Source organism: Mesoplodon densirostris, chromosome 1 (assembly GCF_025265405.1).
Source record: "Mesoplodon densirostris isolate mMesDen1 chromosome 1, mMesDen1 primary haplotype, whole genome shotgun sequence".
NCBI classification, from domain to species: domain Eukaryota; kingdom Metazoa; phylum Chordata; class Mammalia; order Artiodactyla; family Ziphiidae; genus Mesoplodon; species Mesoplodon densirostris.
Genome location: NC_082661.1, coordinates 53,393,541 through 53,420,342, shown reverse-complemented (window position 1 = coordinate 53,420,342; position 26,802 = coordinate 53,393,541). Strand labels below are relative to the sequence as shown.

Genomic DNA, 26,802 nt, shown 5'->3' with positions numbered 1-26,802 from the left:
TGAAGGTGCAGCAGGCATGTCAAAACTGTCAGGTTCTAATATTATTTATTAATTTTTTAATCTCCTATCAGATCTGGTCATCCTTTTTCAGTACTTTATTTCAGTGAATGGTAATCACCCACCTGTTTCTAAATCCAGGAACCAAGGAGTCATTCATGGCTCTTTCTTTTCTTCTTAGTTAACTTTGGTTCTTTAGATCCTAACTCCTCTGTGTGTCTTATAATTGCTATTCTTTCATTGTCACTGACACTAATTAATATCAGGCTGCTGTCATATGTCACATGGATTCTGCAGTAGCTACAAAACTGCTTTTTTTCCCCCCATTTAAATCCATTGTCTACACTGTAACCAGAATAATGTTTCTTTAATGCAGATCTCAATTTGTCACTTCTTAAAGCTCAACAGTCATATCCCTGTCATTGAGATACAGTCCAAACTCCTTAACATGGCTGAAATAGTTGTTCATGATGTAGATATATTTCTGTCCCTTCCCCTTACACTCTGAGTGTTGTCTTAGTTCTAGCTACTGTAACAAAATACCGTAGGCTGAGTGGCTTGAACAGAGACATTTATTTTTTATGGTTTTGGAGTCTGGAAGTCCTAGATCAAGGTGTTGGCAGATTCAGTTCCTAGTGAAGGCCCTCTTCACCTTTTAACAGAACCCTCACATGGTGGGGAGAGAGATTGTGTGCTCTGGTCTCTTTTGCTTCCTCTAAGGACACTAATCCCATGATCGGGTCTCCACCAGATTCAGTTCCTAGTGAAGGCCCTCTTCACCTTTTAACAGAACCCTCACATGGTGGGGAGAGAGATTGTGTGCTCTGGTTTCTTTTGCTTCCTCTAAGGACACTAATCCCATGATCGGGTCTCCACCATCATGACCTTGTCTAAACCTAATTATCTCCCAAAGGCCATATTTCCAAATATCCTCATATTGAGGGTTAGAGCTTCAACATATGAATTTTGGGGGGGATGCACACACAAACATTCAGTCCATAACAAGTGTTAATGAGCTACTTGAAGTTATTTGAATAGAGCAGATCAGCATACTATGTCCTGTAAGTGAAATCTGACCAACCACCTGTTTTTTTCACAGTCTGCAAACTAAGAATGTTTTTTACACTTCCAGAGGTTACACTTTAAATGGTTATATAAGTACATACATAATATACTTGATTTTCTCTGTAGGCTTGCAAAATCTAAAATACTTCTCACCTTTTAAAAAAGTTTCTGCCAACGTTTGGAATAGATTATGCTTTTTGCCTCCTTGCCCTTACCATACTGTTTATGCAGAATATAGTCTCCTCCACGTTCTAGAGGCTGAATTTGTTGTTTCTTAGGTTGTCTTGACTTGAATTTGTTTTATTTAAACATTTTTTATTTTATTTTTTAAATTTTTAATTTTTTTGAACATCTTTATTGGAGTATAATTGCTTTACAATGGTGTGTTAGTTTCTGCTTTATAACAAAGTGAATCAGCTATACGTATACATATATCCCCATATCTCCTCCCTCTTGCGTCTCCCTCCCACCCTCCCTATCCCACCCCTCTAGGTGGTCACAAAGCAAGGATATAACTCCCTGTGCTATGTGGCTGCTTCCTACTAGCGATCTGTTTTACATTTGGTAGTGTATATATGTCCATGCCACTCTCTCACTTCATCCCAGCTTACCCTTCCCCCTCCCCACGTCCTCAAGTCCATTCTCTGCATCTGTGTCTTTATTCCTGTCCTGCCCCTAGGTTCATCAGAACCTTTTTTTTTTTTTTTAGATTCCATATATATGTGTTAGCATACGGTATTTGTTTTTCTCTGACTTCCCTCTCTATCACAGACTCTAGGTCTATCCACCTCACTACAAATAACTCAATTTCATTTCCTTTTATGGCTGAGTAATATTCCATTGTATATATGGGCCACATCTTCTTTATCCATTCATCTGTCGATGGACACTTAGGTTGCTTCCATGTCCTGGCTATTGTAAATAGAGCTGCAGTGGACATTGTGGTGCATGACTCTTTTTGAATTATGGTTTTCTCAGGGTATATGCACAGTAGTGGGATGGCTGGGTCATATGGTAGTTCTATTTTTAGTTTTCTAAGGAACCTCCATACTGTTCTCCATAGTGGCTGTATCAATTTACATTCCCACCAACAGTGCAAGAGGGTTCCCTTTTCTCCACACCCTCTCTAGCATTTATTGTTTGTAGATTTTTTGATGATGGCCATTCTGACTGGTGTGAGGTGATACCTCATTGTAGTTTTGATTTGCATTTCTCTAATGATTAGTGATGTTGAGCATCCTTTCGTGTGTTTGTTGGCCATCTGTATATCTTCTTTAGAGAAATGTGTATTTAGGTCTTCTGCCCATTTTTGGATTGGGTTGTTTGTTTTTTTGCTATTGAGCTGCATGAGCTGCTTGTAAATTTTTGAGATTAATCCTTTGTCGGTTGCTTCATTTGCAAATATTTTCTCCCATTCTGAGGGTTGTCTTTTCATCTTGTTTATGGTTTCCTTTGCTGTGCAAAAGCTTTTAAGTTTCATTAGGTCCCATTTGTTTATTTTTGTTTTTATTTCCATTTCTCTAGGAGGTGGGTTAAAAAAGATCTTGTTGTGATTTATGTCATGGAGTGTTCTGCCAATGTTTTCCTCTAAGAGTTTTATAGTGTTTGGCATTACGTTTAGATCTTTAATCCATTTTGAGTTTATTTTTGTGTATGGTGTTAGGGAGTGTTCTAATTTCATTCTTTTACATGTAGCTGTCCAGTTTTCCCAGCACCACTTATTGAAGAGGCTGTCTTTTCTCCATTGTATGTTCTTGCCTCCTTTATCAAAGATAAGGTGACCATATGTGTGTGGGTTTATCTCTGGTCTTTCTGTCCTGTTCCATTGATCTATATTTCTGTTTTTGTGCCAGTACCATACTGTCTTGATTACTGTAGCTTTGTAATATAGTCTGAACTCTGGGAGCCTGATTCCTCCAGCTCCGTTTTTCTTTCTCAAGATTGCTTTGGCTATTCGGGGTCTTTTGTGTTTCCATAGAAATTGTGAAATTTTTTGTTCTAGTTCTGTGAAAAATGCCGTTGGTAGTGTGATAGGGATTGCACTGAATCTGTAGATTGTGTTGGGTAGTATAGTCATTTTCACAATGTTGATTCTTCCAATCCAAGAACATGGTATATCTCTCCATCTATTTGTATCATCTTTAATTTCTTTCATCAGTATCTTACAGTTTTCTGCATACAGGTCTTTTGTCCCTTTAGGTAGGTTTATTCTTAGGTATTTTATTCTTTTTGTTGCAGTTGAATTTGTTTTAGATTGGCTCTGATTTGCCAAGATATATATCCATGTGATATACCCTCATGGCACTTGGGAATACCATACTGTGAAGGAATTGTCTGTTTGAGGGGAGACAAGTAAGCTTGGAGGGTTGTTGTGACTTTGTTAAATTAACATTTGTTAAGTAGAGCCCCAAGGTGTTGTTTGGTGAACCCCAATTCAACAAAAGAGAACAAGGGAAATAGAAATAGAGAAGTTTATTACTCTCAGGTCCTGGAGGAAGTACATGGCATGCCTGCAGGGGCCATATGGGAAAACGTGGCATGCCTCGAGGAGCCATACAAGGGCAAACAGAGTGGCAGGAACCTGGGGCACATGCTTTTATTATTAGGGTCCATGGCTGGAGTGCTTTTGGGTTCTTGGGCTAAGGCTTGATAGGGCAGTTCAAACCAAGAAGTGCAGGGTTTTGGTAAGCTCGGCGGTGGTCTTATCTAAGGTTTCACAAGGGGCAGTCCTTGGGAGGCAGGGGAGACTGTTGCTCACAAGGGCTGCTGGAGAAGTCCTGTTAGGAATTTACATTTGCTTCTGACTCTGGAAGTGTTATCTAGGGCAGGCCCCTGCAGACTTCTTGGTCACACAAAATGGATGCCAAGGCAGCAATATCATGGAGTAGTTTAGCAGACTCTCAAGATAGGGATTGTCTTTTTACATGAATATATCGTGTACCCAGAATTGTGCATTGCATATATTGGTTTTCATATGTGTTGAATTTTTGACGGTGTGTCTTGTGGTTGCCATATGGAGGCAGGATCAACTCCCTTCCTCCCAGATTTGTTCAGTGTCGAGAAAGATGGTGCCACACATGTATCAAGAGAATGTGAAAACATTTATTATTCACATAGTGAGACTTTCTGGGAACACCAGGACAGACACCCAAAGTAGTACACAATGGCTCGAGTGAAGAGGGGAGAGGCAGGTGGCTCTGGTTATTATTGTGGTTAGGGGATGGGCTGGGTTGAGGATTCCCACATGCAGGCTAGATTTGTGTGGTTTGAACTTCCTTGCTGTTGCTAAGAGAGGTTCACTTTTTTCAGTGTGAAGTTTTGCTTTCATTATAAAAGCAGTATGTCCTTATTACAAAATCAAAAAAAGTGTAACAAGTCAAAATCAAAAAGAATACAAAGAACATAAGCACATGTTGTCTCATATAGTGGAAAATAATAACAATTCTTTGGTTTATCACCATTCAGACATTTAAATGTATTTTTCAGCATTAAAGATGAAGTCATATTGTACATATATAATTGCTTCCCCACCCACCATTTTACAGAGCATCTTTCCATGTATCTAGATAAATTTCTGAAATATCATATATAATGATTTATTGATGAGTGTTAACTTGAAGCATAAATATGGATGGTTTCCCTTTTCTGTAACTGTTGCTAACTGTGTCCCCCTTCCTTTTCCATTGAGCTTTCTTAGTAACTTCTCAAAGTGATACAATTTTTTTTTACCACTTTTGAATTCATTAGAACAGGCACATTCCCATTCCCTAAGACTATGTTCTTAAATCTTTGTTATAAAATGAAACCTACAGAAAACCCTACAAAACATATGTAGAGTTTAGTTAGTTATTAAAACTTGAACACCTTTTTGGCAGTGGTGACAGTGCTCCTTTTGCTGACTGGTGCATCTCAGCAAGCCCTGCTTTGGACTTAGAAAATGAGGTTCTATTGCCTTTGATTCTTTGCTGTGTCTTTAGTTGTCAGATTTGGCCTGGGGTGCCCAACATCATCTTGTTTCAGGCATATTCATACAAATAGCCAAATTTTTTTAATTGAAGATATGATTTTAGGAGTAAAATTATATAAGTTATAATACTTATTGCAGAAAATGAGAAAATACAGGTCCTCTAAGCAAAAAAAAAAAAAAAAAAAAAGAAGAAAAAGAAAAATCTCATAATCCTAAAATAGTTAACCTGTGTTTTGGTTTTCTTCTAAGTTTTTTCCAATGCATATTATACAATGTTTTTTTTCATGAAATGGATAATTCTGTACATGCTGTTTTAGAGACGTGATTTTTTTTTTTCCAGTTAACATGTAGGCCTTTTCAGTGGAAGAAATGTATCTTTTATTTTAAGATGAAAAACATCTTGTGTTCATACTGATACTTCCCACTTATACTCAGGAACATAGCATAGAATTTTTACTTAATTTCATTGTTTTTTACGTCTTTATTTTCTTTTTCCTAAGATGAGAATCCATTTTTCAGCAAATACCAATATACACAAGTCTCAGAATAACAACACCATTATTGCCATCTGTAATGTAATTACTGAAAATAGTTTGAGGATTTTTTCCCCCACTTGAAATAGTTTCCCTCTGAGTGTTATACCATCAACTTGATATACAGATTCATTTATTTCAATTTAATGTTGACATATAGGGATTCGTTGAAACATTATTTGTAAGAGCAAAAGATTGGAAACAAACTAGTCCGTATTTTTCCCCAATTAACATCTTTCTATGTCTGTAAATATATTTTTATTATCTTTTTTTAAGAACAACATCATATTCTGTTGTATGACTATATCATACTTCCTGTTTAACCATTTTTCTGTTGTTGGACATTTACCTCATTTCTACTTTTTTTGCTATTCTGTCCAATGCTACAATCACCACACTTATACATATATTTTTTGCATTTGTCTGTTTCTAAGGGATAAATTATTAGGAGGGAAGACTTTGCCTTTTTAAAAAAGGTTTTAGCTAAATTTTAACAAATTGGCCTCCAGATGGTTTGTATGAATACTAGATTCCTCTAAATCATGATAAATCCACATTGGTGTGGTAGCATTCTTTCCTACATTGTATTTATTGGCCGTTTTTCTATCTGTTTATTTTCTATTTATTTTGTGAATTGTCCATTATGGCCTTTGCCAGTTTTTTTTTTTCCATATTCATTTTTTTCCTTGATTGTTTTTTTTAGGAAGACTGTTTTAAGAACAGAAAACATTTCATAATGGAAAGAGGTTCTGCGAAATACCTTTTTCTTATGCCAAGGTTAAATAATTATGCAGTTTTTTTGTTCATTTTAAATAATCATAATTTAAATAATAACAATTATTCCAATTACTCTTAGTTCTCAGTGGACCCTGGAAGGAAGGCCCAACACAAAATTGAAAAGATTTGTGTGGAATATCCAATATAGGGAACACTTCTAATTTTATTCATATTATCTGTAATAAAGTAGATATTCCCCTTCTGTGAGTGTTTTTCAAGGTCATAATCTCTCAGCCCCATTTAAAGATTTGTGAATTTGTGATCTTTTTACTTGTATATACTAAGGCAAGATCAGTTTTTGGATTGGAGGGATTCACTAGTGGGCTATAGGTCAAACTGAGTTCATTACCTTAAACTTAGTTTTTGTTTATTTAGTTATTTAGACTTCCGAATAAGAGTCTTCTAAAGCAAAACAGTACTTTTCTAAGGATAGATAATAGCTAACAAGATTGCAAATAGAACCCAGGAGGGACTGCTTATAACCAATTTGAGTAGTCCAGTCCTACTGTAGAGAAAGAACAAATTAAGATAAACCAAGGAAGTAGTAGTGGTGCTGAAAGTAGTAGTAGAAGCGGTTTTTGGCTCAGGAAAGGAAATGTAATAATGACATCATTAAAAACTCACTTCATTAATTTACATAAGTAGTCAGATCCCTAGAGATAATAAAATACCACCTCGCACACCAAATATGAATACATCCTGTGAGATTGTTTACCATTTTTGATTATTCGTGGTATCAGGGAAGTTGTTAAAAGCGTGGACTCAGGAGATTGACCTTCTTTTGTTCACATTCTGTTTTGGCCAGGGATTTAGATTTTCTGTGCATTAGTTTCATCATGTATAATATGGAGATTATACTAGTCACTAAATCATAGTGAAGACTAAAGAAATCAATTAATATCTGTGAAGTGCTTAGAACAATATCTTGCAGATAGTGAGCACTGTGTAAGTTTTTAAAAATACAAATAAAAATTACTGGTGGGAAAGAAGACTAGGAAAAGGATGTTACAAATAGCTTAACCAAGTAAACCAGTTGAATCTATTTTTTAAAAAATTTTATCTTTAAAATCTATTCTTAACCACATAAACATTGAGTAAAATAAGATTCTCATATAGTGATGTTCAAAAATAATGATTACACTGAGCTAGGTTATAGCATTTTTTCTGCTTTTGTTTACAGGATATTCTGAATAATCTTGAATCATGTGACCTTGAGGATGATGACCTTATGCTTGATGTGGATCTGCCTGAGGATGCACCTCTTGAGAATGGTAGGGGGGACAATATTGAACCTTCAGAAGTATATAGTTGCGCTACTTGACTATATCCAATTTGGTATTTGTTATTTACAGACTTCCTTATCTCTATGGTGGTAGCCTTTTCAGGCTGAGAATTTATCTTAAGTGAGGTTAAACAGGTTCATTTGCAAAATTATTTAAATGTTTAAAACCTGACTTTGTAGGTCTTAGGTATAACTCTGTATGATCCAATAAGATTGTATACCTAAATCCTAAAGTATCTGGTAGATAGGATTTGTCCTTTTTTCCCTTTGTCTTATCCAATTTTTTATTCCTTTGTCTCATTTTGATTTTAAGAAAATATAAATTTAGAGAAAAAGATATCATTTGACTTGTAAAACAGCAGCAAAAACCATTAAGTTAATAAATACTTTTAAAAAATCAATTCTGGGAAAATGGCGACCTGAATGAATCATTCTATCCTTTTTACTCTTAAATCTGGTCTGTCTTCGTCTCTGGATCCCAGTAACTGCTGGAGTGGGGCTTTAGATAATCCATGTGCAAGAGGGGCCTAGGTGCTCTTGCCCCCACTGCCATAGCATTTGAAGCATTTTCTGTCTTAAAGACTTGTCAGGAACCAGAGACCAGCCTAGAAATCCTCTGGGGCAAGGGTTGAAATGAGGATCCTCCTGGAAGAAGAATCTCAGAGAGCTGTGGATTCCCTGTTAGTCAACATTTGCCAGGTTTCTTAGGCCTTCCAGGGGCCAGGGATGAACGAAAAAGGGTAGTGAAGTCCTTTTTATACATGATGCTAGAAAAATGCAAGGATATTTCAGAGAGGGTGGTTGGTTGTTCTAGTGCTTCATCGAGGTACAAGGAGCCTGCTTGCTGTTCAGTTTTGTCATATTGGTCAGGGGTTTTTTGTTTGTTTTTTCTTTTCCCCTGCTGCCAGGATGCTGTATAATAATCACTCTTAGAATCTCAGTGGCTTTCAAAATAAACATTTATTTTTCTCATTCATGGATCTTTGTATTAGCTGGGTCAGCTCAGGCTGTGGGACTGAGTTCAGGTCTACTCCTTGCTTCTTCATTTTGAAACCAGGACTCCTTGGAGCAGATTGTGCTCATGGCAGATGGCAGAAGGACAACAGGGTGAGGAGAAACATGCATATAGTACCTCTTAAAGTCTTCACTTAGAACCAGCACACTGGTATTCTAACCACATTCTGTTGGCCAAAGCAAGTTACATGGCCAACCCTAAGACCAGTATACTGGGAAGTATACTCTATTCACAGTGTGAATCTCTGCTGCAGAGGACATTGGATGTATAAGTCTATTGAAGGACAGAGTGTAGAGCTGAGAACAGTATCTACTCTACCACAGGGATAGAGACTGTTGCATCTTCTTGTGGTTCTGCTGTTACTTGGGATACTCTAGCAATCAGTGCTGAGTTGTAGTCAACTGAGAAAGAAAAATCACAGCCAGTACCCAGGAAGAGGAGCAGGGAAAACACAGAACTCCCGGGATTAGAGTGGCCGAAAGAGATAATAATGAGAGCACTTAGAGAGATTCAATTGCAGCACAATACTTTCTGGAGCTTATTATAAAAGAAGATTTCCCAACAAAACAGTTCAATCGATGACAGAAAGCATAGTTGAAATCAGAATTAGTGGCCTGGAAGATCAAGTGGAAAAGTATTTTAGAGCACAGAAGAAAAACATAAACCATTAATGATTATTAGGGAAAAAATAATGAGACTTTATGATCCAGGAGATTTAATGTGAAGTTTTAAGGGCTGGTAGTGAGGAATGAAGGATTTACCTCTGTGGAATAAATTATCTAATGCATTTTACTTTGACAGAACTATAACAACTTCTCTTTGGAAACCTTAGCTAAACCAGGAAGTAGAGAGATGACATTGGTCTTAGAGCCTGCCTCATCTTTAGAGCACAACAAAAAGTTATCCATATATTAGGTAAAAGTAGAATCACAAGGCAATTTAAAGTTTCTGAGGTCTTGGTTGGGGACTTGTGAAAAGTAGGAGGGAACTCCTGAGGTATAACATCTCACATATATTATGGATTTTCCTAGGAGAAGGCAAACAAGTATTGATTATTTTGAGCTAATTGAACACTGAAGAAAGCAGAACCTGGATCTAAAATATGTAGCCTTCAGAGGCACCAAAGATAAAACAGTATTTAGATTTGGTACTACTGGAAAGGAGGGAATGACTATTCTCTTTATAGGTCTGAGGTCCTGAATGACTATACCCACTGCCGCTGAGTTTTTTTATTGGCAGGATAGGAATGTTACAAGGACTAGTACAAGGTTTAAGGAGTCTTTTAATATACTCAGACTATTGGTTTTAGTTCTCTTTAGCTTCTGGTTTTTGAAGCTACTGTGCAAATTTGGGTAGAGTTTTGGATGGATCACTCTGGATTTTATGGGTTCACCACTAATTCTGCCAATATCAGTGGAATTTTTGTCAACAAGAAGACTGGCACCTTGTTGAGATCTTTAGTTTGGGTTTGATTTGGACACAAGTTTACTGTGACTTTATTATGAATAGGGAAGTCATCTGGGATTTCAAGGAAGAGGCCATGAAGAGAATATTTATCTGGCAATTGCATTTGTGTACCTATTAAGGTAGCATATGTGGTAGCACAGACAAGGAAAGAATGTTGGTCAAATGTTTCTTGGACAGTTATGGGCTAGGACTTGGGAGCTGTCTGAGTTATTGGAGATAGCTACACTGGGTGGTTTAGTGACACTGAGGGGGATGTTATATAATAGTCACAGGGTTTAAAGTTGTTATTATAGTGCCTATATCAATAATATATTTGCAAGGTTGTCCTTTACTGTTTCGAAAATTTTATCTTTGAGTTTAAGGGTAAAACCTGAAATTGGGTGCTTGATTTTTCCCTCAGAACACTTTGACTAATCACCCACTTATTTTTTCTCTTTTATTTCTTAGGCAATGCAAGACAGTTTTTCAGTGCCCTGCTATTTATCTATAAGTGTATCAAGAGACTCCTTTCTCCAGTGTTTAATTTACTGGGGTGGAGGCATCTCATTATATGTGAAGGACATCATTTTATTCTGAGTCTTACTCTGCTTTTTTCTAAGTCTCTTTCCAAGCACTGGAAGTCTGGCAAGTGAGGAGGGAGACGAGGTCACATCTCTTTCAGAATCTATTCCTGAATGCTATCTGATGGTATTAGTCTATCTGTGAAATCTCTAGTGGATTTATTCTTCCTTTGCTTACAGAACTGAATCAGAGCCCAGTGTACGTTCACAGAAAAGACTTTGTTGACAGCTTCTGAAAGTCCTTTTCTAACTTCTGATTTCCTCTGCAATTGATGGAGTTCAGGACACATGACCCCAAAATATGGCACCTTGGCATATTGAATATTTTAAGCTGAAGGAGTTTGAGAAAATGGCAGAAGCAGAAAAGTCACTGTGATTTCCTCCCCCTCTTGCCCATCTTCCCTGAAACAGGTCATAAAACCGTCATGTGAGAGGTGCCTTCCGCATACCTAAAGGAAAGGAGCATCCTTATCTCTGAAGACAAAGTTAGACCAAGAAGATCCTAACAAACAGACCTTGCTAAAGTTTCCCCCAGTTTACCACACTTAGACTCCTTAACCTGTCACATTCCTCCTTGACTGTCTACTCTTCATCAAGCCTAGCATAAAAATATACAGGTCTAACTGTTTCTTTGAGTCTTCATTTCCTCCTGAAGGCTCCCATGTCACATATTAAATAAATTTGTATGCTTTTCTCCCATTAATCTATCTTGTCAGTTTTATTTTCAGGCCCTAAGAGAGTTGAGAAAAACTTTTCCTTCTCTACACAATCGTGGGTTCTTAAGTCAACTTTAGGTTTTTCACACTGTGCTTTTTCTATTCTGTTTTTATGCACCTAGATTTCCTTCTAATGTATGAACTAATTGGTATAGATCTGGAGGCCCTGGATTATCAATTGCTAAAAGTATTCTAAATTCTTCTGGAAATTTCTCCCCGTCTTGTTTAGACCTTAGAAAGTCTGTAGCTATGGCTGTCAGCTCAGGATGAGACCAGAGCCAAGTCAACCTTAAGGGAATTTTCCATCTTCTGAAGGAAGGTTAACTAAGAGGTATAGAGTTTTTTAGGTTTCTGGTCAGCTTGAGGGGTAGGGAAAGAGGTTAAAGGGAGAGATGGGACGGACGGAAATTGAATATATAATGAGGGAAGAGGAATAAAAGGAAAAAGGACTTCAGATTTGAGTATCAATTTAGGAGGATCTAAAAAGAGAGACCATTTTCTTTTATATTTTTCTTTTACCTTGGTGAAGGAATCTCTTAAGGAAATTTTGGAATCTGAATTTCTTTTAGCGGACCAGTGGGTATTTGAGATTTGCTTGCTTTTTTTCTAAAGTGTCTCTCATATAAACAGTTTGGTTATACCAAAGGCATAATTGTATTGTTTTATTCTCTTGCTCAGAAACTTCTAATGGTCACTCATTGCCTACAGATTAAAGCCTAGCTTTTGGCACATTCATAGCATCATCCTTAGGTTTATGGAATTTCCATAGTATACATTTTCTTAGGTGTGATCTTTCTTCTACTCGTTCTGTTTTAAACTTTTCTCTGTTGAAAAAGATGTCTTTCTAATTACTTCCTGAATCCTACCCCATCAAATTATGGTGCCTATTAAATTGCACTTACTTCATGTTATTAATATATTTATTTCCTAAGGCCACTTTTTTGCTAAACATTTTATTGAGATATAGTCATATGAGGTCAGTAGTATTGTCCTTTACCACTTTCCAATTACTGTATTTTCTTCTGGAAATTTATCTTTCTTTTTCAGTACTAATGGCATTTAGTAATATCAACTTCATGATTTTTTTTTTTAACATGAGCTTTTCTCCTTTCAAGCCAAATTTCATTTTAAAAACTTTCTTGTTCAGATTGTAAAACCTCCTGCATGACACATTCTTTCCAGACTTTCTGATGTGTAATTTCTTCCTGCTATCTTCATAGCCAGTTGTTAGTCATAGATAGGAATACTACCTGTGTCAGCCATTATCTTCTTAGGACTTTAAGTTATTAGAAAGAATATAGGGTACATTTGGCGTCATATTTCGTTCCTTGTCAAATCAGAAGAAATGGGTATGATGAGTGTTAGACATAGGCATCTCCATATCCCATACCTTTCAGTTAGCTATGTTAGATTCTCTTTCCCTCATCACAGGGTAGAAGTCCTGAAAATTCTGTCTCCTACTCATAGTAAAATACCTACTAAAATCTGCCTTTTACTTTGGGAACTAGAAAGCACCTTCAGAAGGCGTTTATTTATTCTCTTTTCCTAAACTCATAATTAGGGTCAAATCTGGTGTGTAGATAGTTTTGATCAGCATATTGGTTAAAATTTTTTTTTTTTTTTTTGGCGGTACGCGGGCCTCTCACTGTCGTGGCCTCTCCCGTTGCGGAGCACAGGCTCTGGACGCGCAGGCCCAGCGGCCATGGCTCACGGGCCCAGCCGCTCCGCAGCATGCGGGATCCTCCCCGACCGGAGCACGAACCCGTATCCCCTGCATCGGCAGGCGGACTCTCAACCACTGTGCCACCAGGGAAGCCCTAAAATTTTTTTTGGAAAGCCTTTAGGTTTGCCTCATCCTTCCCTATGATATTACACATTCAGAAGGATTTATTTCCTTTCTTAGTCTGGTTTGTCCTGTTCCTTCATTGGCACTGGAAACTGGCTTTAAATTAACTCCATCTTGTAATTTTATTGGCTTTCCATTTTATTTTCTATGTTATTTCTTTCTCTCTGCCCTTAGTCTTTTCTAAGAAACCACCACTAATGTTATTTTGCATTCTCTTCTTAGTAACATTTTAAAGTGTATCAAAACATGATTGATGGGTACTGCAGTAGTAGTATAAGCAGGACCCTTCCTTCCTTCAGAGTCTTGGAGGAGACATTTTTCTGAGAGTTTAAGCCCCCCTCTGTCCCAGGTCTAACAATAGTGTTTTGTAGTCATGGAAAATATTTGTTTCCGGTGCCTGTTTGTCGTTATGCTGATGGTTGAGTTCATGTTTCAATGAAAGAGCTTTATTTGGAGCCTGTGTGTAGTACCAACAATCTTTAGTAAATACAAAAGCAGCACATCATTTTCTGCATTATAATTTCCCACAGCATTTAACCCCATCTCCTGACCTGTTTTCCTGGTTAGTGTGCTTCTTATTACTCTGAGTGCACTTTGTGGATGATATACTAATTATATATCAGATTCTTAATACAGAATTTCTTTTTTGGGGAGTGAATGGAATATTACCTGCGTGAATTAAGAGGAAATATGAATTCAGATTTAAAAGTAGGTATAGATTATCCCTCAGCTATACACAATTCCTTAACCTGAAGTAACATTTTAACGCCATGTAGAAATACTTAAGGAACTTAACTGAGTCTATGAGTATAATGTGAATGTCAACTAAAAGCATTTTTAAGCCTTCTTAGGATTATTTTTCAATTTATTTTTCTTTTGCCGTCTTATATTCTCCTCCTTACTTTTGAGGCATAATGATCACCATGCCTTTATTTACATAACAGTCTGGTTTTCTTTATTGAACTTTAAAAAAATATGTATATCTTAATTTATCCCAGTAAGATGATGAGAAATTGTTAGAAATAATTTCAAATGTAAGTCTTCTTTTAAAAATTTTTCTTAAAAAAATTTTTTTTAACTATAAAACCTATTGTTTTCTTCCCAAAATTGATTTCTCTAATGGAAATTTTCTAATAAAATTGCAATGTCTTTTATAACCTTATTTAAATTGTTACTCATATACAAGTAATGTGTTCACAGTGAGTTCAGTGTATATTAGAATTGAACATATACACTTTAACTATATCAGCCTTTTTTTTGGAGTGGGGAAGTTTGTTTTTATCTGGTATACTGTAATTAAACACTTGCCATGTATCAAATTCAGACTTAGGTTAAGTTAAAAAAATCATTTAAATAGTGAGTTTTGTTTTTTTTTTTAAATTGGGGAGGATTATGTTGATTTCTAAAGCTTTCTTATCACAAGGGATTCTGAACATGCAGGATTTGAACTTTCTCATGTAATAATTCTCAGACTAGAGAAACCTTTCCTGTTCCTGCCTTGGGTTAGTGTTTAGTTGTATTTTTAGTAACAGTCTTAACTCAGAGGCTATGTAAGCACTGAGTGAAGATGGAGTCACAGGGTAAACTGGGCTTGCTTCCCACAGGGAGGGCTGGGAGTTGAGCAGGAAGGAAGGCCTGTTTGTCAGTGCCTTGTATGCAACTATGTCTGAGTAGGCAGCAAGCGACACAATGCCTCCCTCGTACAAAGTAACTCTCTTAGTGAGTGCTCAGATATGTGAGGAAAAAGTGTTTGGGTAAGTGAAGGAGAAGCTTGGGGTGTTTCAAAGAAATTCTTTTCATGTTTTTGTGGCATTTGGATTTCAGGGAGTATACTGTTTGTTGCTGCAAAGTGCTGGCTTTGTTTTCAGTGGCATTTTAGAATTTTTGAACAAGCTCCACTGTCGGCAGATTGGAGCGTTTTACTTTCTAAAACTGTGAGCTTAATTTAAAAAATATGATTTGTTTATGATGAAGAGCTAATTTGTGCTTCTTGAAATCAGTAAAAATTAATTGTGGCATTCATTTTTAGGAATGAGTTCTCTACCAGACTTAAAATCTTCTACTTTTTCTTGTCATTTTCATTCTGAAGTCAGAACCAACTACTGATAATGATGAAAACCACTTAAAACTGACTACTGGTGTTTAAAATGTATAATGTTGATTTCAAGGATAATTTGCCTGTTTTAAGACAGTGGGACTGTTGTTACTTAAGTGACTGTGATAATGAAAGTTCTATAATTTACTTCAGTTTGAATAATATAAAGTTTGGTTTTCACTGAAAGAACTAGTCATTTTTCTTCTGAAAATCTTGATTTCGTGGTTAGCTAACATAAATGGCTGGTATTTTTAGAATATTACTTTTATATTTTCAGCAGCATTTAATTATTGAGCTATAAGTAGTTAGCTTTTATAGAGTGTGTGTACATGTTTCTAGTGTTTCGCTTTTGAATTTGTCTAGTGGAGTGTGACAATATGAACCGCTTTGACCGATCAGACAGAAATGTTCGGCAGTCTCAAGAAGGATTTTGGAAAAGGCCACCCCAGAGGTGGAGTGGACAGGAACATTACCACCTTAGCCATCCTGACCACTATCATCACTATGGAAAAAGTGACTTGAGCAGGTGAGTCTAATTTCAATTTTATTTTCCATCTTATTAGTTTTGAATCATATTTCCCCCCACCCTTAAAACTGTTTTTCGTCTTTGTTTTTAGAGGCACCAAAAAACATTTCAAGTTATATGTGGTACTAATTGGAATAATATGTCTGATTCTTTTCTTTTGGCTCAAAACTTTTTTCATTAGCTTTGTCGTGAATATAAATATTTATTTCTGATGTTTGAACTTTAAATTTTTGTGTGATTTTCTAGTTCTTATTTGGGAATGATCAGAGATGTTGACTTTGTTGAAGTTTATTATGTTTAAGATATTAATGTGTAAAATTAGTGCCAAGTGATTTGTCTTCTTTTACTTATATAATAAATTGAAATTTTAGAATTCCTCAAGTACTATACTAGAATTCTTTTTCTTTTTGAAGTGTAGCATAGTCTTTAATTTGGTCAGACCTTATGTATAGTGTTGCTGTGTAGTCATTCAAACCTGGGATCAAACCCTGGCCTGGTACAACTTAGTTTTGTGAGCTTAGATAATTTTTTAACCCCTCTCTACTTTAGTTTACCATCTGTTAAACATACTTAATATTAATAATACCTTTCTCTCAGTGTTCAAGGATCAGGGATAAAAGTACCTGGAACAGTGTCTGACTTACTAGCACCCGATGGCAGTTATTAAGTTTTTTCCTTTTTACTCTTTCATCTCATTCTCCTAGGGATTTGAGGTCCTTTTGGAGCACATTTACGATACAAATAATAAAATTGGGATAAAGACATAGTGGAAGGGGGGAAACTTAAGGCACTGTATAGTTCTTGAAGTAAGAAAAAAAATTAAGATTCCTCGCAGCAAAAGCAAAGAACAAAACTTGGTCCATTACAAGATTTATAATATACATAAGATAAAGGGTATGTTTCTCAATTAATTTGCTTTTATGAGATAGAAACCTGAAAGCAGTTGCTTTGCATGAGTTCTTATAAGGAGAATACTTTGTGATATAGTGGACAGGTCTCAGACAGCTTCCCAAAGTAGAAATAATGATAAATTCCTTAAGTCTGTTTTTTCTTTATTTTCTTCAATCTATGCTACAAAAAACTCTAAGTGAGAAAAGGCAGTTGTACAGTGGATCATGAAACAGTGAGGCCCAACTAAAGATCCTTCTGTTGGTAAAATTTGATGCCAGGATAAAATTTAGAAGATCTGGAAGAATGTATGGAGTACATACCCTTCCAGGCATTATTTTGGCTGTTCTGTTTCTCGTATCTGGGCTTTTGATAAGGAATGGACATCAGAGAGTTGGTATTATCAGGCAGGAATCTGATGTAAAGATAGTCTTCATTGCTAATAATGAAGATGATGCTTCCTTCATCTCTGATGGTTGGTTTATAAGAAGGTAAATTTAAGGCCAACTTATGAAAATTTAGAAGCCTACCTAGAATATGAACCTTTGCTTATAAGACAAGATTTATTCAACCATTTGAGAAGTATTTTTTGAGAACCTGTATGTTGGGCTCTGTGCTAAATTCTCAAGCTGGAATGAATTTGCAGATGGTGTGAGAGGTGAAAGCTGTAGATTGGTAGTGGCTTCTCAAGAGTATTGTTTTGAGGAGGTTAAAAAGAATTATGCAGTGTGTGAGGTCAGTTGGAATCATTGCAATTATCAGGTAGGTAGAAGACTCTTGTGCCTTTTCCATCCCATACAAATATGAGTAATAAATACTTCCTGCTGCCAGGGTGTTTAGTGTATGGGAGAGACAGGTATGCAGATAGTTATAATGCAGTATTAGTACAGTGTAATGATGAGAGGTGCCTCAAAGTGGTGTATGCAGGACTCCAGGAGCATACAGGTTTTTGTCTAGGATAGTGATGCATAAAGAAAGTTACTGTTGAACTGATAACTATGACTGTAGCAATTGCAGAGGATCAATTTCTGTAGAAGGATGAGTATTCAGATGGAAAAAATAGCATGTGCAAAAAACCATGTATGAAACAGTGTGACATTTTCAGAGAACTGCTCTTAGGTTCCTAGCTGAATTGGTAGTTCACTTGGAGGAATGAATAAATGTGATCTCTAACTGTAGATAGCAAAATTATCTATGCATTTTAAGATAAAGGGTGGCAAATTTCAGCTTAGTGAGACTATTAATCAGAATATCCAGAATGGAATGAATTACCTGGAGATAGCAGTCTCTGCCCCTGGGAATGATCAAGAGATCAATGAGACTGATTATTTATCTGTCAGAAAAGTTAAGCAACATTTTTCAAAAACTGTATTCCTGGATTTCAATAGGTGTAGAAAAGGGAGACTCTGATCAGATGAGTATAGGAAGAACAAGTTAATCGAAGTTAATTTTTTTTTAAATAGTAGACTCTGCAGTGCCTTTAATATATAATTATAGTACTGTGATGTTGCAAAAGGTGGTACAGGAAAATATGTAGCTATTTTCCAAAACATGAGGACAAATCCCTTCTACACAGTGTATTTTGAGGGACTAGTGGTTTGTGGATCATCCACACTTGTGAATCTCGATGAGGAGAGAGAAATGCACAGAACTCTTGGCGGTTGTTAATCTGACTCAGCGCAGAATTTTCCAACAAGTGAACTGACACATACTGGTTTGTTATGACTAGTTATAGGTTAACCAGTTTATGGATCCCCTCAGGCTTTTGGGTAGCTATGCGAGGTTTGGGACTTCTAGATTTCTCAGAGCCAGTTATGGGGATGGGTGGTAGAGAGAGAAATCTCATCCAAGGTAAGCCTTACTCCAGCAAACCTTAAAACTATTATTTTCTTTCTATACCTTGATTTTAAAAGATTTGGATGTACTAACCCCAGGGCCTTTTAATATTACATGTGTAAAAGTTCCTTTTCCCATTCTATGACTTCTTGAATGTTGCTGGTTCCCTTTCCTGTCTGTCCTTCAGTTCCCATCATCATAATTAATTACAGGATTATGTCTTAATCTGTAACTCAGGGGACTGGTGGTTCAGAACCACTGATCTACTTTCTCTGTATTTTTGTCAGTCTCTTTTCACCTGGCCTATCCTTTTATTCCTCTTTTCTCCCCACACCTCCCCTTTTCCCTACACCCTCCATTAACCATATGTAATTCTCTCACATCTTAACAAACCCATATCCTTGACTTCTTCACCTACATTCTCCTGATTGTAACTTTTTCCTAAATGTACTAATTCCTCAGTAGCATTCTTATATGAAGGATTCTTATTTTCCAGGCACTCTAGTACTGTGCTGTTTTGAGGTCTTTGTCTTCCCTCCTCACTGTTACTTCTAAATGAAGTGTTCTTAAGCCTCTTTCATTTGACACTTAGGGCATTTGGCTTTATCAACTCCTCCTTAATGGTCCCAATCCCTAGCTCACAAAAATCTTGGCCCTTGGTTCACTTTCCCTCTTCATTGTAAGCTTTGCTACAACTCTGAGTGTAGCCTCCAATGTTCATGTGCATGATTCATTTAACCTTCTGACTACCTAGTTCCTTAGGAGTCTCTTATAAAGATCTGTCACCTGAGACTAGAGATAGTTTTACCTTTTTCTTTTCAATCTGTATACTTTCCCTTTTTTTTCCCCCCTGCATAATTGGTTAGAATCTCCAGTACAAGTTAAGGAGTGATGAGAGCAGACATCTTTGTCTTCTTTCTGATAGTAGGAGCAAAGCATTTGGTCTTTCACTGTTAAGTATGACGTTAACTGTGGGTTTCATAGATACTCTTCATTAGGTTGAGGAAGTTCCCTTCTATTCCTATTTTGTTGAGTTTTTTTTAATCACGAACGGGTATTAGATTTTGTCAAATGCTATTGCTGTGTCTGTTGAGATAATCATTTTTCCTTTCATTCTGTTCATGTGGTGTATGACTTTGATTTTCAGATGTTGAATCAACCCTGCATTTCTCGAATAAATCCCTCTTGGTCATGGATGGTATCCTTTTAGATGTTGCTAGATTCAAATTGCTAGTATTTTGTTGAAGATTTTTCTGTATACATTCATAACAAATACTGGTGTGTAGTTTTCTTGAGATGTCTTTGTGGTTTTGATATTATCACATAAATTGAATTGGGAAGTGTTTCATTTCTATTTTTGAGGGAGTTCGTGAAGGAGTTTTGTTAATTCTTCATTGAATGTTTTATAGAATTCACCATTGAGGTTATTTGGATCTGGGCTTTTCTTTGCAGTGAGTTTTTTTTGTTTTTTGGTTTTTTTTTTTTGTGGTATGCGGGCCTCTCACTGTTGTGGCCTCTCCCGTTGCGGAGCACAGGTTCCGGACTCACAGGCTCAGTGGCCATGGCTCACGGGCCTAGCCGCTCTGCGGCATGTGGGATCTTCCCGGACTGGGGCACGAACCCGTGTCCCCTGCATCGGCAGGCGGACTCTCAACCACTGTGCCACCAGGGAAGCCCTGCAGTGAGTTTTTTGATTACTGGTTTAATCTCATATAGTCTGTGGATGTCTGTTTGGTTTTCTTAGTTTGTAGTGTTGCTCAAGTCTTCTGTTTCCTCGCTGACCTTCTTCCTAGTTGTTTTATCCATTAATGAGAAGGAGGTATTAAAGTCTCCAACTTAAGTATATCTTGTAGGGAAGGTTTGATAGCAAGAAATTCACTCAGTTTGTGTTTATCTGGGGATGTTTTAGTTTCTCTTTAATTTTAAAGGATAGTTTTGCTGGATATAGGATTCTTGGTTGATAGGCTTTCTTTTAACGTTTTTGATCCCTATGCTTTCTGATGAAAAATCAGCTTTTAATCTTATTGAGCATGTCTTCTACATAATAAATCACTTTGTTCTTGCAGTGTCAGGATTCACTTTTTCTTTGGCTTTTGACAGTTTAACTATGATGTGTCTCTCTTTTGGTTTATCACATTTTGGAGTTTGTTGAGCTAATGATTAGAAAGCGATTTCCGTAAATGCCTTGCACCAATAAGTTTCCCAGCCTTTTGCCAAGGGGCTCTGTGTGTGTGTGTGTTCAGGGGTGCCTTCAGCAAACTGATAAGCAGATTGCAGCACTTCCTTAGCTTCATTTCCTGCTTGCTCAGAGGCTCAAGGTTAGCAAAAGGTGAGGTAAGATTAAGACCTTCTCAGGTATTTCCTTGGCTTTCACATGTGTATGGCCTTCTCTATGCCCAGGAATATGTTGGAGCTTTCCAAAGCCTCCTGTGTACACCTTATTCCTCAGGTTTTCCTTTTAAGTTTTTTGGTCACCTTCTTGTTTGTTCCAAGTGGTATTGCCATCATAGGCAGCAGAGATTTTAAACAATTGCCACTGATTTTTTTTTTTTTTTAAACAAACGTACTAGAGATAAGGCTATTCCCGCTGAGGGAGCTCTGAATGAGGCCAAATAAAACAACTGCTGAGAATGGGCCTTTTCTGGTGAGGTGCCATTTAGGTCAAATAGTAACAATTCTCTAGAAATGGTGCTTTTTGGAGAGTTCCAGTCCCAGTTTACCTCCCATCCCACGCCCTAGAGACTGCTGAATTTCACAGCTATTGTACTTGTAAAGCTTTTGTTTTTCAAGCCAACACAGAGCTAGGAAGATAGGCAGGGAAATAGAATAAATTAAAATGTCACAGAGTTTGTTCTTCTCCTGAGATTAAGCTGGTTTTTTTCAGTAAGTGCTCTTCAGTTGTTGCAAGCGATTACAGAGCTCTGAAAGAGTTGATTTTGACAAATTTGCCAGTATTCTCAGAGCTTTTATGGAGGAGTGGATTTTTGAGATCTTTTATTCTGCCATTCTGTAAGTACTTCCTTCTTTTCCTTTTGTCATGGATTTTTTTTTAATTGCCTTATTTTTTAGAGCAGTTTTAGGTTTACAGAAATTTTGAGCAGAAAGTACAGGGAGTTCTCATATATTCCCTCACCTCTTATGCACAGTTTCTCTATTATTAACATCTTGCATTAGTGTGGAATATTTGTTACAATTAATGAGTCAGTGTTGATACATTATTATTAACTAAAATTCATAGTTTATATTAGGTTTCATTTTAAATACCTTGAACCAATAAGTTGTGTGTACATTCTATGGACTTTGACAAATGCATAATGATGTATATCTACCATTACTGTATCATACAGAATAATTCTACTGCCCTTGAAATCCCAGATCCTCCATCTATTCATCCCTTTCTTCTCCTCCCTATCCCTACCCCCGGCAACACTCCTGACAAACACTGATCTTTTTACTGTCTCCATAGCTTTGCCTTTTAAACAGAATGCCATATAGTTGGAAACAGAATGTAGCCTTTTCAGATTGGCTGTTTTTAGCAATACATGTTTTAGGTTCCTCTGTGTCTTTCCATGGGTTTATATCACTAAAGAACAGTGATTTCTTTTTACCACTAAATAAAAGTCCATTGTATGGATGAACTACAGTTTGTTTATCCATTCACCTACTGAAGGACTTCTTGATTACTTCCAGATTTGGCAATTATGAATAAAGCTGCTCTAAACACTTATGTGGGTAAGTTTTCAACTCATTTTGGTAAATACCAAGAAGCACGATTGCAGGGTCATATAGTAAGGGTATGTTTAGTTTGGTAAGAAACTGCCGTGGCTGTACATTTTGCATTTCCTCCAGCAATGAGTGAGGGCTCCTGTTGATACACATCTTTGTCAGCATTTGGTGTTGTGTTGTGGATTTTAACTGTTCTAATAGGTGTGTAGTGACATCTCATTGTTGTTTTAATTTGCAGTTCTCTAATCATATGATGTTGAGCATTTTTTCGTATACTTATTTGCCATCTGTGTATCTTCTTCTTCTTTTTTTTTTTTTTTTTTTTTTGCTGTATGCGGGCCTCTCACTGCTGTGGCCTCTCCCGTTGCGGAGCACAGGCTCTGGACACACAGGCTCCGCGGCCATGGCTCGCGGGCCCAGCCGCTCCGCGGCATGTGGGATCTTCCGGGATCGGGGCACGAACCCGTGTCCCCTGCATCGGCAGGCGGACTCTCAACCACTGCGCCACCAGGGAAGCCCTGTGTATCTTCTTAGTGACATGTCTGTTTAGATCTTTTGCTCATTTTTAAATTGGGTTATCTGTTTTCTTGTTGAATTTTAAGAGTTCTTTATATATTTTATATACCAGTCCTTTATCAGATACATATTTTACAAATATTTTCTCCAGCCTGTGGTTTGCCTTTTCATTCTCCTAATGATGTTTTTCACAGAGCAGACGTTTTTAATTTTATGCAGTACAGCTAGTCAATCTTTTCTTTCATGTATAGTACTTTTTGTGTCATATCTAAAAACTTATTGCCAAGGTCACCTGGATTTTCTTCGTTGTTATTTTTTAGTTTTACGTTTTACATGTAGGTCTTTGATCCATGTTTAGTTAATTTTTGTGGAAGGTGTGAATGTCTAATTGTTCTAGTACTATTTATTGAAAAGACTGTCTCTCCTTTGAATTGCCATTGCTCCTTTACCATACATACATATGGGTGTATTTTGGACCCTCTATTCTGTTCCACTGATCTGTTTTTTTGTACCACAGTCTTGATTACTGTCACTTGATAGAGTAAATCTGTAAGTCAGATAGTGTCAGTATTCTGACTTTCTTCTTCTTCAGTATTGTATTGGTTATTCTGGGTCTTTTGCCTTTTCATATAAACTTTAGAATTATTTTGTTGCTACCCACAAAATAACTTGCTGGGATTTTAATTGAGATTATGTTGAATCTAGCATTAAAAAAATGTAACCAAGAAGTTAAAAATACATATGTTTAACTTTTAATATACAATTTTTATTAATGGTGAGAAAAGAAACAAAGGTTTTGTGAAGTCAAACTGACTCAGAATAGGAAATAAATATGGAAGAAAAATCTCAATCTCTCTCTGTCTCTCTCTCTCTCATACACACATACACACACACACACACACACACACACACACACACACACAATCTCCATTCACCAGTCTAACCTATGAATCACAAATCTTAAGATTTGCACAAAAATCACACATCTTAGTAATCAAGAAACTCTGATAGTAGTGGTGAAGAGTATAAATATACGGATAGAGACATATAATTTGGGGAGATTACTTTAAAACTGCAATAAGTGATTATTAGGTGTGTGGGTTGAATATCAGGTGCTGCTACTGTATATGGATTAAGTTTGAATTGGTTTTAAAAAAGCTTATTTCTTAAAAATTCCTTTTTGTAGTTATTCTGATTGTGTTGTTTTTCTTGTTGATTTTATTGGCTGTACTTAACAGAACAATGTTAAATAATATTAATGATAGTGGGCATTTCATTCTTATGCTTCTGTAACCACTGAAATAATTTTTGCCTTCATCCATACCTGTATTCGTTCAATTCTTCATATCCACTAGCCGTCTTGGCCTATGATTGGCCACATAGGTTCTGCCTTTGCAAACACGCTGCCAACCTTCCAGTGTTTTGCCCAAAGCAGCTTGGAGTCTTTTGTTGCTTTCATGATCTAATTTCCCTACTAGAAGTCCATGATTGTTAAAATTTGTACAAAAGTACAAATTTATGACTGTTAACCTAACATGAGGTATTTTTCCAGTAATTCCTCTTTTTTTTTTAACATCTTTATTGGAGTATAATTGCTTTACAGTGGTGTGTTTGTTTCTGCTTTATAACAGAGTGAATCAGCTATACATATACATATATCCCCATATCCCCTCCCTCTTGTGTCTCCCTCTCACCCTCCCTATCCCACCCCTCTAGGTGGTCACAAAGCACTGAGCTGATCTCCCTGTGCTATGCGGCTGCTTCCCACTAGCTATCTGTTTTATATTTGATAGAATGTATAAGTCCATGCCACTCTCACTTCGTCCCAGCTTACCCTTCCCCCTCCCCATGTCCTCAAGTTCATTCTCTATGGCTGCATCTTTATTCCTGTCCTGCCCCCAGGTTCTTCAGAACCTTTTTTTTTTTTTAAGATTCCATATGTATGTGTTAGCGTACGGTATTTGTTTTTCTCTTTCTGACTTACGTCACTCTGTATGACAGACTCTAGGCCCATCCACCTCACTACAAATAACTCAATTTCATTTCTTTTTATGGCTGAGTAGTATTCCATTGTATATATGTGCCACATCTTCTTTATCCATTCATCTGTCGATGGACACTTAGGTTGCTTCCCTCTCCTGGCTATTGTAAATAGTGCTGCAATGAACATTGTGGTGCATGACTCTTTTTGAATTATGGTTTTCTCAGGGTATATGCCCAATAGTGGGATTGCTGGGTCATATGGTAGTTCTATTTTTAGTTTTTTAAGGAACCTCCATCCAGTAATTCCTCTTTTGTCTCATGTTTTTACCTCTCATTCTGTTTCAAAGGTTCAGGTTTTCCTATGTGAACTGCATCATCTTCTCAGAATGTGAAATTTCAAAATCTTTATTATCTTTCATTATCTTATTTTGTTTCTTCTCCTGTTTTAAGTGTCCTTTTATTTTCTGAAAATAATTTCCGTTATGTATTTGCTTTCTGTTTCGTTTTTGTCTTCTTCTGCCTCTGAGCCTTTTCAATTATATTCATTTTTTCCAGCAACCTTAAAATGGCCCTCATTGAGGTGTTATGTTATTTCCAGCTTATTGTCATATGGTTTAGCAACAAATACACACATAGATATAAAGCATTGTGTCAACATTTATCAATTGGGGAATCTAGGCGAAGGGTATATGGCATTATAGTATTCTTTTGACATTTATGTTAGAAAAAATTTTCAATATAGAGAAGTTAGAAATTATTGATAATAATAATTCATAGTAATAGGTTTTTATTTAACAATTATTGTAAGTCAAGCACCATTCCAAGCATTCTAACATATATTATTACCTCATTTAATCCTTATACCAACCTAATGAGATAAATACTGTTATCGCCATTTTACAGCTCAGGAAAATGAAGCATAGATAAAGTGACTTGCCCTGTGTGTTATATAGCTAGTGAGTGACAGAGCTGAGTTTTGAACTCAGATAATCTGTGCATTAATTGAATAATATAAAAATGAATAAGTCCCTGTTTTCAGGTTATCATCAAGTTAGAGGTGATATTTATGCAGATTTCTTTCACTTATGCTGTGAAAGAAGTTAAGCGTCGTAAAACAGTTTTAGCTAGTTAAGGGGCATCAGGACTAGGAGAAGATGTAAGTTTAGTTTTGGGTCTCACGGTGGAAGTATTTGAAATGCAGCCTAAGGCATATGAACTTTATTTGGTAGGCACTGGACAACACTGAGAACTAAAGAAACTATGGCCCGAAGATACTAAGTATTTTTAATAGCTAGTTACCGTCAGCCAAGATATAAACTTCAGCCCTAAGCCAGAGCTGTCTCTTTTATACTATTGTGGCTTTTCTAGATGCCAGTTCCTTGTCCGCATATTCAGTTAGTGATCAAGACCTGTTGACACTTCCTTTGAAATGTTTTTAATTCGTTAGTCCCTTGCATGTGGTTCATATTTATGCCTAAACCTAATATAAGCCATTATTGTATTCCTGATTCTCATGCTGTAGACTACAGACCAGTTTTCTTCAGTCTCTTCCCTCTCTGCTTTTTCTCTTACTTACCTGGTAAAATAAAAAGTAATTTTAATTTGATTATTATCTGGAACTTTTTTAACATGACTGCTTACAGATTATAATTTTAAAGTAGTGCTTTTTCATGTCACAGCTAAAGAATTTTAGAATCTCAGAGACGGAAGCTTAAAAAGAAAAACCAACCTAGTGGTTAAAATTCATACTTGTTACTCATTCAATAAAAACAACAACAAAAATAAAGAAACAAAAAGTCATTCCTGACAGAAAAAAGAAGACACAGTCTGTGTCTTCATGGAGTTTGTCATTTGGCATGGATTACAAATGAATGCAATGTATTGCGGCAAGTACTGTGATGGGGTCCAGCAGAAGGCTCTGTAAGGACACCTGTGGAAGTACCAAGTGCTGTTTCAGGGGATTAAGGAAACTTTCCCTGAGGAAGAGCTAACTAATTTAAATTGAAG

At 36.6% G+C, this 26,802-nt stretch overlaps 1 protein-coding gene across 9 annotated transcripts in view; it reads left to right on the top strand.

Moving 5' to 3' along the window:
* CCSER2 (coiled-coil serine rich protein 2) overlaps positions 1–26,802 on the top strand; it is a 146,779-nt gene that overhangs the window by 58,466 nt on the left and 61,511 nt on the right. For 8 of the 9 annotated variants that reach the window (XM_060103404.1, XM_060103359.1, XM_060103394.1 and 5 more), the window contains 2 exons: positions 7,520–7,610; positions 15,684–15,846. In XM_060103404.1, the coding sequence (XP_059959387.1) occupies positions 7,520–7,610; positions 15,684–15,846 (254 nt within the window). Of the gene's footprint in view, positions 1–7,519; positions 7,611–14,849; positions 14,980–15,683; positions 15,847–26,802 lie in introns of those variants that run through there. The other variant, XM_060103434.1, reaches the window with a different exon arrangement.